General features: G+C 45.2%; 1 protein-coding gene across 3 annotated transcripts in view; it reads left to right on the plus strand.

The window, feature by feature from the left end:
• Positions 1-15,513, plus strand: part of RYR3 (ryanodine receptor 3) — a gene marked incomplete at its 5' end in the record, with an annotated part of 572,808 nt that overhangs the window by 472,895 nt on the left and 84,400 nt on the right. For all 3 annotated transcript variants that reach the window (XM_081227519.1, XM_081227518.1, XM_081227520.1), the window contains 10 exons: positions 2,513-2,602; positions 3,682-3,828; positions 4,039-4,101; positions 5,283-5,358; positions 5,474-5,597; positions 8,357-8,472; positions 9,017-9,084; positions 10,066-10,187; positions 14,018-14,067; positions 14,459-14,519. In XM_081227519.1, coding sequence (XP_081083645.1) covers positions 2,513-2,602; positions 3,682-3,828; positions 4,039-4,101; positions 5,283-5,358; positions 5,474-5,597; positions 8,357-8,472; positions 9,017-9,084; positions 10,066-10,187; positions 14,018-14,067; positions 14,459-14,519 — 917 coding nt within the window. The remainder of the gene's footprint in view (positions 1-2,512; positions 2,603-3,681; positions 3,829-4,038; positions 4,102-5,282; positions 5,359-5,473; positions 5,598-8,356; positions 8,473-9,016; positions 9,085-10,065; positions 10,188-14,017; positions 14,068-14,458; positions 14,520-15,513) is intronic.

The raw sequence follows: 15,513 nt of genomic DNA on the forward strand, positions 1-15,513 counted from the left end.
GCGCAAAAGCAGCCAATGACAACACATGAATCCATCGCAATATCCAATGCATCCCTAAGCCATGTGCATTTTACCTCCTTAGTCGCTTTTGAATTTGAATGGTTCTCTCTGTGCGCATGCCGTGGTTTCAGTCCACGCTGCTCTCATCTTTCACCCAGATGATGTGATAACCTTCTAACTAGTCTGCCCACGTGCACTTTCTCCAGTCTGTTCTTCACGCTACAGGCAAGTGATGGTTTCAGTATGCAAATTTGGTCAGATTCTCCCAAATGGGTCATGTTCTCCAACCCAGCCCCTTCTCCTTGTTAAAATCCCTTATGACTTCCAACTCTTTTCACGTAAACGTCAAAATCCTTAATATGGCCTGATAGGCACTGCTTAATCTGGTCTCTGCTACCATCTCTAGCCTCATCTCTCCTTTCACCCTCTGCCCTCCAGCCATATCCCCTTCATTTAGACTTCTTTTCTCTCTCTCTCTCTCTCTCTCTGCCTCTCTCTCTCTCTCTCTCTCTCTCTCTCACACACACACACACACACACACTGCATATGCCTGAATCTGCCCCCTGTCTGAGCCAGGTACCCATCTGCACTCACACGTGTGAAAACACCATTCACCAATTCCTCCTTCAAAATCTGTCCAAGTGTGAATTCCTAGGACGCCTCTTTCCCAGATTTCTCAGATATAGGCCCTCTTAGCACCTTGCTCTTTTCCTTCCCAGTATTTTTACAGCAGTCTTATATAGTTGGATTTGCAACAGTTATACATTTATATATACCAGTTACCAACTATGCATTTACTGGCGTGGTATTGGATGAATCTCTGTCATCCACTAGCCTGGAAGCTTCAAGTTTGCTCACCCTTGCCAGGTGGGCATTGATAATCTGACAGGAAAAGAGTATTTTCCCCTGCCCTCAAGGACCCCACACTCGGTGGGAGAAACCAAGTAAAGCAGCCATTATACAGGTTGTGCCGTGCTGTGATGGGCATGAGCACGGGGTGAGAGCACACAGGAAGAGACCCCAACCCAATAGGGAGGATCCGGGAATGCTTCCTCGAGCTGCTGACACCTACAGGGTGTGATGAATGAGGGGCCATTGTTCAGGCACAGGGGAGCAAGTGCACTGCAGGCCATGGAAGCAGTGGGTGCAGACCCCGAGAAGCAAGAGAGTGTGGTGGCTTTAGGGGAGCTTGGTTCAACACCTTGGGGTCACGGAGTGGGGCAGGGGACGAAGGGCAGGACATCAGCCTAGAGGGCCAAGAAGACCTTCGCTGCAGCAGTAGAAGCCAGAAAGAGTTTGGATTTTTACCATGATGGCGGCTGGGAATCAGAAATCTTTAAAGCAGCAGAGTGCCCTGAGCAGGGTATTTTATAAAACTCACTTGACAGTGGTGTAGAAAATGGAATCCGTGAGAGACAGCAAGACTGGAGACAGGGAGACCGCATAGGAAGCCGTTGCAGTAATGCAGGTGACAGCTGATGGTGGCCTGAGCTAAAGCACTGGCAGGAAGGTGAAGGAGGGGCAAACCAATAGGTCTGGGAGGTTGAACACACATGAGAGAGTGCAGAGAAGGAAGAGTCCCACATTTCCGGCTTGAAAAGTGAATGTAAGCTGGTGCTGTTCACGGAGATACAGGGAACCTGAGAGGAAGAGCCATTTAGAGAAGTGAAATTCCAGGTGCTGTTTCAGACCTGTCGAGAGGTACCTATGGCCATCCAAGCAGAGCTTAAATAGGTATGGAAGTTAGGAGAGAGATCTGGGCTGGCAATGCTGATTTAGGATTAGTCCACTTAGGGACCATGGGCCTAGATTATATCCCCCAGGGACAATGTTCCTTGAGAAGGGAGAGAAACTTGAGAAACAGCCACATTAACAAGGGGACATTGGCAGAGGCTGAGAAAGAGCCACCAGAAGTCTTTGAGCTGTGAGATCATGGAAAACAGAGCCTTATTTATCTCTGTATCCACCGTGCCTGGGACAGAGTTTGGCACCGACTGTCATAGGCATTCAACCAATGTTTGTTGCATGACTTTTGAAATTCTTAAACCTCTACGATTCTAGAAACATGCCTTGCTAGAGCTTTGCTCTGGGGTTGGCGGGCAAGGGGTGCAAACCGAATCAGCCTCCTCCATGCCGTGGCCAGTAGGTCCAGTACTCACAAGCCTTTAGCCTTGACGTCTGTCCTTGCCTGTGATTGTGACACATTGTTCTGAAAAGCATTGTTCTCAGGTCTTTTGAAGCGTACATCTGTCTGTAGTGGGCCTGAAACACAAGCGAGTAAGTGGAGGGGACAGCAACTAAGACGAGAAGAAATAAAGGAGCAGGGTTCAAAATTCAGGGGGCAGAGAGCCTGACAGCCCTAAAGGATCAATTAGACATTTTGGAGGGAAATTTCCAAGCTCTGTCACATTCCATTATTCTATTTGTTCAGTGAAAATTGAAGCTGGGATGTGGGTCACATAGTGGGGCTCTCTGGGTGCCATGGATATTTGAACTGAGAACATTTCTACAGAGTCAGAATGGATGGAAATATGGAATTTCCCTGGATGAAAATGTGAAGACCCATCCATTGATCAGGCCTTTCAAGACATTAACAGAGAAGGTAAGGACCAGGCCGTGCTAATTTCCCTTCCCTGGGAATTATATCAGATGGCAGAGGAGTTGAGGGCACATTCACCATCCAGTTTCTTAGAGACTTTCCAGGACTTGGCAGACTCCTCAGGAGCTGGCCCATGGGCCACAGCCTCAAGACTGGTTTCTGAAAACCCAGCCTCCCATTCTGCTATTTGGTTCTGAAAGCCCATTGGAGAGAGAAGCACCAGTCAGCACTTAGAGGCTGGGCCAAAATACATTTGTGTTTCACTTGTAACTGAACTAGGAAGGGCTTCTGTTAGATTGTTGCAGGGGGCGGGGGGACTTGCATTGTTGGAGAAAATTCAGATAGAAAGGACTTCCAATCATGACGGATAGAAAGAATAGAGAAGAGAGTCCCCAGGGAAACGTGGACAGGTCTCTTGGTTTGTTTGTGGTTTTTTTTAATTATGAAATTTGGTTCAACTCAACTCTGAATTCCTATCTTGCGATCAGTACGAGTTCCTTGTAGGCTTTAGACCCAGTGTCACAGGTAAAGGATGACATGTGTATCTTTATGTGCATATTGACCAGTTATAAAATTGTGCATGGCTCAAAAGAGAATTCTAATTCTAAGAAAGTCTATTTCCCATGCTCCGAGGAGAGCTTTGTGCAAATGCATTTTGACGTGTCCCATTTTAAGTACCTACCAGAGAACAGAAGTCACTCTGGAGAGAGAGGGGTGGGTCCAGGGCGGGTGACGCTTGTGCAGTGGGCAGGGCACAGAGGAGGCAGAGGTGGCAGCGCTGGGGGGTGGGGGGAGGGAAGAAGTCATTCTCCTGTTCTTGCTCTGCTTTCTCCACAAACTGTGGATATGTCTGGCACATCCCCTCTAAAAGCAGGAGACTGCGGGGTCCTATACTTAACAACCTCAGAAAGACGGATGACGTGTTTCAGACGGGATGCTGCAGAGGGTATTCTGACCCAGTGAGAGGAAGCTGGAGCCACTTAGCCCCCCTGCACTGTGGGAGGACCTCTCTTCCGGGAGACAAGCCGGCCACAGTGCTGGGGCGTGCCCTGCACAGCTCTTCCGCTCCAATGTTCTTCCAGGAGAAGGAAATGTATCGCTGGCCTGCCAGAGAGTCCCTGAAAACCATGCTGGCTGTGGGCTGGACGGTAGAGAGGACCAAAGAGGGAGAAGCCCTATTTCAACAGCGGGAAAATGAGAAGCTTCGAAGCGTGTCCCAGGCCAGCCAGGTATGACCATCACGCCCAGAGGCCAACACTAGGCCAATTAGAACCCATGGAGAATCTGGGAAAGCTATCCCCAGGGTATCAGAGATGAGGCCCACCACCAATGAGCCCTGGGAATCCTTTGGGACATATCTTTGGCCACTGACGTCCGGGATGCTGGTAAGAATAAGGCAAGTAATGGGAAACCCAGTGATTCTGCCTTTGCTTTCCTAGGGCAACAGCTACAGCCCTGCTCCCCTGGATCTCTCCAATGTTGTGCTCTCCAGAGAGCTCCAGGTCAGTGTTGATACTTTCAGAACAGCATAATGGACTTTCTAAAACCCATCAAGGGCAGGACATATTACCCTCCAAAGAGTGTTTTAGAAAGGGGCGAGGGGGAAGAATGCCTAAAACATATCACCACTAAAATATCGAAATTAGAGAGGGCCACATCGAGCAGAGGCCACTCATCGGACACAGTCTCAGCAGAATTAACCAACAGTCTGAGAAGGTGAGGCTTTGCGCTTCTTCCAGAGACGTCATAGCAGGTCATGACTCAATAGAAGGAAGATCGAACAGCAAATTACTGTACGAAAACCCAAAACAGAACTTATAACAGCCAGGAGAGATAACTTGTAACAAAGCTATTAACAGCTAGGAGAAAATGTACGAGGTGGCCCCTGGGTTGGGGTGCTGGACTGCTCACACCGGGCCCCCCAACCTTGAGGACAATCACATATCCCGTGGTGGATTCACTTGAGTTGCCCTTGGTGGCACAGACAAGTCATCATTGTAGGATTTAGGGACTTACACCCAAGAGGATGAAATTAAAGGCTTAAGCTTCCTCACCCCGATGCCTCCCCTGTGCACATGTCAGTGACCGTGACCGGCCCCAGCCTGAGGCCGTTACTCCTCAGAGAGTCCATCAGACCAACGCTTTGGACCTTAAAGAAAGTTTCTTTCCAAAGTACACCCTTCATTCCGGGTCACTATTTTATGAACCTTATAAAGATGCATTCTATTTGAGAAATCTTATGTGCAGCAGTTTTCTCCAACATGTGATTATTTTTCGTTTGCTAAGCTAAAGGCTTTCGGGGATCCTAGAGTTTTGCTTGACCCCCGCTCCCAGCTCCCTATCTCAGGACAGGAGTAAAATACTTAACTCCTGTGACACATGAAGTGCCACCAGAATGCAGTTTCCAATGGAAATGTGTGTTTCTCAGAAGTGCATCAAACTGCCAAGATAATAAGTTACCAGAAAAGGGCAGGATTAGAAATTGTTGTCTGTGTGTATGGGAAGATATAAAACTAATGAGGTGCATAAGCACCGACTAATTGATGATGGGAGACACTCGGCAATGTGCCATTAGCATTTGGTGGTGCTCTCTTCCCGAGGCTGCCTGCAATAGCGGGGCAGATATGAACCCATTTTTCTTGCTTGCTTTCTCTCTGACTGTCGTCTCCCTGGTGGAACACAGGGGATGGTGGAGGTGATAGCTGAGAACTATCACAATATCTGGGCCAAGAAGAAGAAGCTGGAGCTGGAGAGCAAAGGTGAGCTAGGTTCACAGCATCTCCCACAGAAGGTGAGCTGGGGGGCAGGTGTGTTTTCCCAGAAGTGCAAAGGAAGAGCCACCTATTTTGTCATCTCTCACTTTACTGACCCCAGGTGGCGGCAGTCACCCTCTTTTGGTACCGTATGACACCTTGACTGCCAAGGAAAAGTTCAGGGACCGGGAGAAGGCACAGGACCTGTTTAAGTTCCTCCAGGTGAACGGCATTGTGGTTTCTAGGTAAGTCGTCTTCCAGGTGACGTTAGCGGGGCAGGGGCAGGCTTGTGTGGTCTCTCATGCTCTAGATATTTGCTCACCTGCCTGCAAAGCAGATCAGAGTAAGGATAGTGGTTGAGCCTTTTGAAATGAATAGATGTTTATTCTGGAGCATGAAACCCTCTTTTCCGACATAAATAAGACTGGTCGATATCAATTTCTAAAAATCAGTTACAGCAAAGAATCGTGACAAATTATACATCTATACCTTAAACATTTAATTTTAATTAAAACAAACACACATGCATTCATTCACAAATCTTGTACCATAGGCCCCCAGATCTCATCTTTGTTGGTTGTTTTATTGATTGGAATTATAAACCACATCCATAATGCATCCTCAAAGCTCTTGAAATTGGGCTAAAGAGCAGTTAAGGTACAGTTAAGAGACTTAAGGTACATACAAAACAATGTAAGTGCAGTATTCTGGGGTTTTGTTTTGTTTTCAATTTCCTCCCTATCTTTTATGGTTGTCTCACTCACACCTAATTCAGAAACTCTGTATTTGGAAACTTACAATCGCAGGTCTTTGCAAAATATGCAGCTTAGTTCTCACAGAATCACCAGTTCTCTTCACACTTGTGTTTTTTTGTTTTATGTGATATTTAATGAAATGCCATAATAACAATAGGGAAGATGAGTGACATCAACAACCTTTGAACAAAGATGGCAACTCCACTGGAGAGACTGAATGAATCATGATTTCCTAAGACTTTATCTCAAACTTATGTTTGTCAGAATCATCTAGACAAATGTTTTAGGTGAGGATGGTCTGGGCTGCTTAAGTCTTAAAGGTAGAACCTGTTTTCCCCACTGGTCAGGTGTCAGTGATGGGCTGTGCTTGCGGTGTCCTTTGTAGAACGAAAAACAAGGTAGTGTCCCCACCTCGATAAGCCATTCCTCCTGAAAGAAATGTCTGCTGAGCCAACTGCTGTTTCCTCTTTTAGTTTCCTACAGAATTTTTGCCACTGAATGACAGAAACCTAAATAAAAATCTATACACATATTTCTGTTGTAGCTCATATGAAAAAATAACAAAACCTATTTGCTGTATTGTTGAGTGGGAAAGGTCAGGCAGCAGGAGACAGCCTCTGGGGAAGCATCTGAGAAAGACTCCCATCGTCATTTTAATCCTGTTCTTAACACCAAGATGCATGCAGACTATGATTTGCCAATAAATAACTTGCTCACAGAAGTGAAAATTTCTTCTTGACTATAAGAAGGGAATCAAGGAAATAGGGGGAGAAAGGAAAAAGACCACTGAATTCAGCAAACATACCCTTGTAGTGGTTTACCCTGAGCCAGAGCCTGTGGTGGGCACTTGGATGTACTGATAAGGCGGTAACATCCCTGTCACCGAGGAGAAACCCTAGGTTCCTGCTACCCATGCCTCAGACCTGCTCCATCCTCAACTTCCCCATCACTTGAGGACAGCCTGTTCTTCCTGATGCCCAAGCCAAAAACCTTGACTCCTCTCTTTTTCCCTCAACCCACATCCAATCTTTAGGAAATCCTGATGGTTCTCCCCTTAAGATACCCAGAATCTGACCACTTCTCACCCTTCGTGCTGTCACTACCGTTGCTGAAAGGGCTTCCTTCCTGGGCCCCCTGTTTCCATCCTTGCCCTCAGGCAATTTTAATCCTAGCAACTAGAGTAATTCTGTCACAATGTGAGTCATATCATGTCATTTCCTCTACTCGAAACTTTCAATAGCTTCCCATCTCAAAGCAAAAGTAAAATGCTAAGGACGGCCCACGGCACCCTGATGGTTGCCTCCACTGCCCACCCCACGCCCCTCTGACTGCCTGCTCACTTCCATCCCTCCACACTGGCCTCAACTCAGCATGCATGCTCCCACTCAGGACCTTTGCACCCCCTCTCGCTTTGCCTGGAAAGCTCTCTCCCCTCATGTCTCTATGGCTCACCTCCTTCAAGCCTATACTCTAGTGTCATCCTTCCAATAAGCCCAGCACTGATTTAACACGACGGTCTGCTCAACCCCACTTGAGGCACTACTGGGCCCTTTCATCTTGCTTTGGTTTTTCTTTTTTTCACAAAACTTATTAACTTACAGCATTCCAGATAATTTTTTTTAATTAATTTATTTTATTTTTGGCTGCGTGGGGTCTTCGTTGCTGCGCGCAGGTTTTCTCTAGTTGTGGCGAGCAGGGGCTACTCTTCGTTGCGGTGCGCAGGCTTCTCATTGCCATGGCTTCTCTTGTCACAGGCTCTAGGCACACGGGCTTCAGCTTGTGGGCTTAGTTGCTCCGCGGCATGTGGGATCTTCCCAGACCAGGGCTTGAACCTGTGTCCCCTGCATTGGCAGGTGGATTCTTAACCACTGCACCACCAAGGAAGTCCCCAGATAATTTATATTTCGTTTTATGTAGCGTTTGTACCTGTTTACAGCAAGCACGTAAGTTCCATGAGCGCAAGAATTCTTGTTTGCATCTCTGATTTATCCCCAGCTCAGTATTTGTTGAATGAATGACAAAGATCTTTCTGAAAAATCTTTTCAGAAATTTTTGTAGCTCAGGTGTTGCATGCTCACAGAGGCAGGTTTCAAGTGCAAGGGGAAATGAGTCAAATGATGAGTCAGGTCACTAAGCCAGAATAGCCATCAACATTTGGAAAGCAGAGTTGACATGGAGAAAATTGCTTGTGCACCAAAGTCACATTGTTATCTCTGTTACTCCCCGGGGTTTACCCATTTCCAATCTAGAGGTATCAAGGATATGGGGCTGGATGCCTCCTCCATGGAAAAGAGGTTTGCCTATAAGTTTTTGAAGAAGATCCTGAAATATGTTGATTCTGCTCAAGAGTTTATTGCCCATTTGGGTAAGTATCATTGTGAAATATCAGAAAAATGTGTGCTTCTCATAATACCAAAAGGAATTAGATATTCCTTTTATGAAGAGTGTTGCTTTCATACTGTAGCTGTTCATGATTCTTTTAAACATATGGTTTAGGGAAGGACACAGTGGCTGAGATTTCACACACACACACACACACACACACTTAAAAAAAATCAGTTTTGTCTTTGGTTTCCCTTCTGGGTTTGATTGAAACATTTGTCATTTTCCACATAACTCATCCCCTTCTAAGTTTTCCATCGTTTTGCTTTATGCCTGTGAGCATATGACTCAACCTCTCTGAAGCTTCCTTCTTATCAGTAGAGAAAAGAGTAGTGAAACCCTAGACAATTGACACAAGAAATAACCAACCCTCACAATTATAAAGTACTTTGTAAAATATTAGATATTTTATCAAATCAAATGGCCTTTTCATGCCAAAAAGCTGCTCTGTTTCTTTAATGCTGTGACTCTTTTTGTTTTTGTTTTCTTTAGCTCTGGCCAACTTTGTGTCACTTTTGTCTTTGTAGAAGCCATTGTCAGCAGTGGGAAAACTGAAAAGTCTCCCCATGACCAGGAGATCAAATTCTTTGCCAAAGTAAGTGACTCTCTGCGTTTACCCGGATTACCTTCTTCTTGGGATCTGTACAATTTAGGGTACAAGTTAAGCAGATCCAACAAAGATATCCAAAACTCCAATAATGACTTTGATAAGATGGACATGTGTTTCTCTGTTGTGGAAAGATCCTGAGGCAGGTGGGTGGTCCGAGGAGGTAAGCAGCCTGTTGTGCTCCACGCCATCACCCAGGGACTCGGGTTCTTCCTCTCTTGATGCTCTCTCATCTCCTAAGATGTGGTCCCTGACAGTGGTCCAGACTCACCTGTACCACATCTGTGAGAAACAGGGGAAGGATAGCGGAGGGCAAGCTGTTGTTTTATTAAAGTTCCAAAGTTTAATAAAAGTTGTTTTATTAAGTGGCTAGAACTTGATCATTTCAGCCTCAGCTAGCTGCAAGGGAGGTGTATAATGCGTGCTTTAACTGGGTGACCCCATGCCCAGCTAAAACACGGGATTTCTACTGCTAAGAGAAAGAAGGGAAGAATGAATTTGGGTGCCGGTGAGCTGTCTCAGCCACATAACCCTACTCAGAGGACTAAATACAAGTGAGACTTTGGGGTAGCCATGCTCTGAGAAGCAGAGACAGGATGGTCAAGTCCAGTAGTGCTGGGCCATGCCTCAAATATTCTGTTGGATGCCATGCCCAAGAAGCCACATCTGAGTGCAGATGTCCTACAGGACGCCCCTGAAAATGTTGATTCAGGATGTGCATTTCTTTGGGCCCTTAGTCAGTGCCCTGCGCTATCCCTTCTCGTATTTCTAAGCCCTCTGGTTACAGGCATAGAAGAAAAAAAATGTTTTGGAAACTGGGATTCACAAGGTAGAGTTTCCTAGAAATTCCAGGACCAGAGTCTTTTTGTGTTCAGAGTCTTTTTGCTCATTAAGAATGAACTTTTTCAAAGGAACCAGAGGAAGGGCTTTGGCCAGCCTCCTAAAGTTCATCTCTGGTGGATCTTTCAGGTTCTCCTCCCACTGGTTGACCAGTACTTTACCAATCACCGCCTCTACTTCCTCTCATCCCCTCTGAAGCCCCTTAGCAGCAGCGGGTATGCCTCTCATAAGGAGAAAGAAATGGTGGCCAGGTGAGTCTACAGAAGAGAAGGTCACAGTGCTCATGTGATTTATGTAAAACCCCAGACTCCTGGGGCTTCAATGGTGAATCTTTTGGAGAAATGAACTGTGGCCTGATGATTGGTAGCTCAGAGGTTTTGGTTATCATCTTGGTTTTGAAAGTGACTTTATTCACACTTATCAGTATATTATTTTGGCAACCAAGAGAGGTGCACTGTTTGGGGGTATCAGAAGGGCTTGGGGGAAACGTATATACTCAGGTCAGCTTCTATCCTGAAATAACATTTAGAAAAAGGAGAAGGTAATTCTGAAGCTTGGGAAAAGCAAACACACAACGTTGAGAAGAAACGGATTAATACTGTTTTCAATCTCATTCTTCTCAGGCTTTTTAAGCTTACATTTTTTTTAAGGAATCAGATCTTACAAGTCCTGGTGTGGATGATCTGAGATTTGAAATCTAGAGTGACATAATTCAATTTAAATTCCTAATAGGAAACAAATTTTCATCAAAAGCACCAGCTTCCCTTCTTATTCCACTAGGCATGACACGTGGATGCCTCAGCAGAGCTGAGAACAAAGCAGGTGCTTCAGGATCAGGCTACAAGTGGATACCACTATGCCTCAGGTTCTCTGTATTTGATTTACAAATGACAAGGGATGGATTAGACTTCTAAATGGCAAAGAGTTAAGGACTGCAATAAAGGCAGTCTATCACAAATACCGTATGCTAACACATATATATGGAATTTAAGAGAAAAAAAATGTCATGAAGAACCTAGGGGTAAGACAGGAATAAAGACACAGACCTACTAGAGAATGGACTTGAGGATATGGGGAGGGGGTAGGGTAAGCTGTGACAAAGCGAGAGAGAGGCATGGACATATGTACACTACCAAATGTAAAATAGATAGCTAGTGCGAAGCAGCGGCATAGCACAGGGAGATCAGCTCAGTGCTTTGTGACCACCTGGAGGGGCGGGATAGGGAGGGTGGGAGGGAGGGAGACACAACAGGGAAGAGATATGGGAACATATGTATACGTATAACTGATTCACTTTGTTATAAAACAGAAACTAACACCATTGTAAAGCAATTATACTCCAATAGAGATGTAAAAAAAAAAAAAAAAGGCAGTCTATCAGCCCTTTCCCTGGCATCCACTGATGGTGAACAATGTACTTTATATTTTATAAGGGCCCAGCCATTAAATATCACCATCTTTGGGAGGATATTCAACCTTTGGATTTAGCTAACATTTATCAAGCACAGCATGGCTCAGCAGTGAGCTCGATTTTTGAAATGCACAAGTTATTGCCCACCTGTGGAAATATCATTGTGAAACATCACAATGCTTTAAATTCCAAGAACCACCTGTGTGTTATGATCTCCATTTTGCAGATGAGGAAACTGAGGTTTGGGCAGTGCCTAAAGTGACCCAGGTAGTAAGTTAGGGCAAGAATGAAAGCATAGCCCTCTCTATCCAGATCGAGTGCCCTTTTCTCTACACTGTAATTACTTCTGACATTAATATGTGTTAAGCAGGGAGGGGCGCGTGATGTCAAAATGAGATACACTTAGAGTCAGTTACTGACCCAAGATTTCCTAGATATTTTCATGACACACCAGTGTTTTTTGTAAGAAGTTAAGGAAATGAAGAGCCAAGTGAGATACTCAGATAAGCCAACAGAGGGCAGGTGTGTCTGTTCTCTTCATCTATTTTTCTTAAGGTATTAATTCATGGAAATGTAACATTTGTTCAGCCAGGCACCATTTGTCACAGCTGGAATACAAGCTGGAGCTCGCTGATCGGCTTTGCAAATAGCTTTCAGATGCATCAGTGTGCCCGTCGCCCTCCCATAGAAGTGGCCATATCGGCACTGAACGTGCTCACATTTCCAGACCCCTTTTGTCCCCAGCCTTCAGCCATACCCCACCTCTTCTGCATCTGATGCAATTTACCAGTGCTTTCCGGAATCTCTCCCCTGGGATCTCTTTAATTTATCACCTTCAAATTCTTAATTGAGAGAGAGGCGCCTGGGGACTCTGGCCCCTCATAACTCTGGGTGAAGGACAGTGCTTCTGCTTGAATCGTGGGTCCCACAGGCAACAAAAAAGGGCCTTTGGAAATTTCAGGCCCCGGCCTTGACATACCTGAGAAAGCACTTCTGACAGCAAGGGGAGCCACGTTTATATTAGGATCAAACAACCCAAGGATCTGCTTTAGTTAGAAAAATGTTATTTTGTATTTATACAGAGTGGGTTCATTTTGAAGCATTTTGCCAGAAATAACTGAGTTTATCAGCCCCTAATTCTACAGACTAAAAGGGTCATGTGGTTAGTCACTGACTACAGACGAGAAAGCTAAAACACAGAGCAGGATGAGGTCGCTTCACCACGACAGCCCAGCTAGTCCTGGCAGAGCCACAGAAACTCATATTCCTCCAGGATCTCTGCCAACTCCATGAGTTTTCAGCAGATACATAACTCTGAAAAAAAACAAACATCCGGGGAAGAGAAAAGAAGCAGCAGTTCATATTTAATTTCACACTCGCTGGCTGCCAAATTTCTGTTAACTTATTCTGAGCTCTCTTAAGCTCTAGACCAGTGTTTCCAACTTATTTCCACTGCAAAAACAAATGACTAGCCAGCAGAGACTTTGGCTGTGGTGTCCAGTAGACAGCCCAGAAAGGCTCAGGGTATTCATTGAAAACCATTTAGAGGTGAACAAGTTTTCATCCCCACTGACACTTGGATGGATTTCTTCTCTATTTGAGCTGTCCCCTAAAGATTTTTGCCCTGTGTGGGGCAAGATGCCCATGACTTCTAAGAAGATCTTGGGAAGTACTTCAGCTAGGTCTCACCTTGGCATCCCGTGGCCTGTACCAGGTGATTTTATTTTACTTCCCCTCTTTCTGTTCCACCAGGAAAGACTGCTTTCTGAAGGGATTGCTAAGTTCTTACCTAGCTGTACCAATGTCAAGTAATGTCAGCGTTCTGAGGAATCTCGTCTCAAGAACTTCAGCAACACAGGTCAAATGATGACCATAGTGCCCCTAGACAGGGGCTATCAGGAGCGTGTTCAGAAACATCTACGGGCTCTTTGCTAACTGCACAAAGCCCTCTCTTAGGCACTGTGGAAAGTAAAACAGTAAGACACAACTGGACCCCAAGGGGTTCCATGGTAGACAGTATGGGTGAAAGCATGGAATAGGGTCAAAAAACACAAAAGCATAGCAGGTGGGATTTCCTAGCTTCAAAGACACAGATAGGACAGCAACACAGTCAGGCCTATAGGCTAATGGAGTTGTCAGAGAAAAGCCATTTCTTGAAATGTTTCTGGTTCAGCACAGTATTGCCCATACCTGAACCTTTAACTTTCTTCCAATCCCACCATCTTGCGCACCTCCAGCTAAGGCCTCACACCCTGTTCCCCCGAGTGAAGGCTACAAAAAGGGCTTGCAATCCACTGCAGTAATGGAAAAAGCATGCTTCCTTCCAGAATCCTCGTCTATCCATGAATGTTATACAGATGAACCTTTCAACATATGGTACGCTATAGCAAGAGGTGGTTTGCAACAGGTGGCTCATTGCAAAACACAGTACTTGTTGCAGAAGGATTGTTTTCTGCCTGCAAGGTACCTCTCGTGATTCTCCAGCAAGACAGTGGGAGCCACATGTTGTCCTAGTGTGGTCCAGAGGATTCTTTGAGGGGAACACAGTGCATCTTCCCAGGGTGCTGTACTAGGCACTTTGTTTTACTGCACAGGGGCCAAGGGGTGGGGTACAAATGAGTCTTCCTTGAATCTCTGTCCCTTTCTGATTTTCATTCTTTTCTGCTTCAGCCTGTTCTGCAAACTCGCTGCTCTTGTTCGACATAGGATTTCCCTCTTTGGTAAGAGAAGTATTGCTAAAGGCTTCACCCTCTGTACTTATCCTGAACTTGTGTTTTCCTTCATCTGTGGCTCCTGCAGACAAGCTGAGCCTTAGAACTAAGGTGTCACCTAAATTTGCCATAGCAAGTTGGTCTGAAGTATGATAAACCCCTCTCTCCCCCTTGAACAGCTCACATTTTCCACGCCAATGAATGCTTTAAGCCCTGCCTCTAACTTCCATCATAAAGCGATGTATCAGACCAGAGATAAATGCTTTGGCCCCGAACGGAGGCCTGGCACTTTGTGTGCTGGTGGTTAATAAAGCTGGGCTGTTTATGCTTATTGAGAAGATTGTGTTTAAATGACAGGCTGAATGCTTTGGGGAGTCACAGGTGATATTTTTAATTTTAGGGAACGATTCTACTACAATGGTGAGCTGTCTTCACATCTTAGCTCAGACACTTGACACAAGGTAAGTGTGCCCAGAATTTTCCAGTAGTTTCTCAGGACTCCCTCTCTGACCCTCTCTCCTTGCTTATTATTGTACTGAAGAGGAGATGTGCCACCATTATGCAGGAGCTGGGGAGAAAAGGGGAGATGGGGAAAAGATGGATCCCAACATGACATGAGCACACTCTGTTTCTCAGCTCCCATGATGGAGAGCCACCGTCATGGCAGATACCGAAAGCTGAGCATTTGATTAATTCTTGTCTTCTCTTACTGAGAAGTTCACCTTTCAGAAGATAAAATATGTAACGTGGCAAAGTACCACTTCGTATATAATTCTCCACAAAAAAAGAAAAAGGAAGAGCTGCCTGATGGGTGGCAATGCCATAAGAATCCTGGGAGAGGGCACCCATAGCACTCTGAATTCAAAATGGCCAAGGAGGGGATGTGATTACCAGAAGATCAAAGACAAAGATAGATTCGAGCCCATGACCTGAGGGTCTGATAGGAAAGATGGCTGAACAAGAAAGGAAGTCTTCCTTTTCTTTCACATACATACATATATGTGTATGTGTGTGTGTCTGTGTATATATATTCTGGTAGTATAAATATAAGTTATTTGATGAGATAAAAAAAGAGAAGCAGTGCAAATAACTGGCAGGGAGTTTTCTTTAACACACTCATTAAGCAGGGCCCTTGTCAAAGTTGAGAGGAGAACACACATCCCAAAACCCAACGCAGAAGAGAGGCACCAACCTAAAAGAGTGGCCAGGTGATGAAAATCCTCTACAAACTAAGAATGTTTTTTTTTAAAAAAGTTAAGGGTAGTTAAAGGGGATTTTCAAGTGTCGGAGAGAAACAAACATGTTGTGGAGATATTAAGACAGCACAACATTTTCACGCCCAGACCAAAGCATCCCAGGGATGCAATTGGGACGAGGAATCTTTATTCCCAAAAGCATGCAAAATGCCTTAAGAGAGAGTCCTCTTTCTTAAACGTACCGACCTGCATTTTTTTT

Source organism: Mesoplodon bidens, assembly GCF_964165515.1.
Source record: "Mesoplodon bidens genome assembly, chromosome: 3".
NCBI classification, from domain to species: Eukaryota; Metazoa; Chordata; class Mammalia; order Artiodactyla; family Ziphiidae; genus Mesoplodon; species Mesoplodon bidens.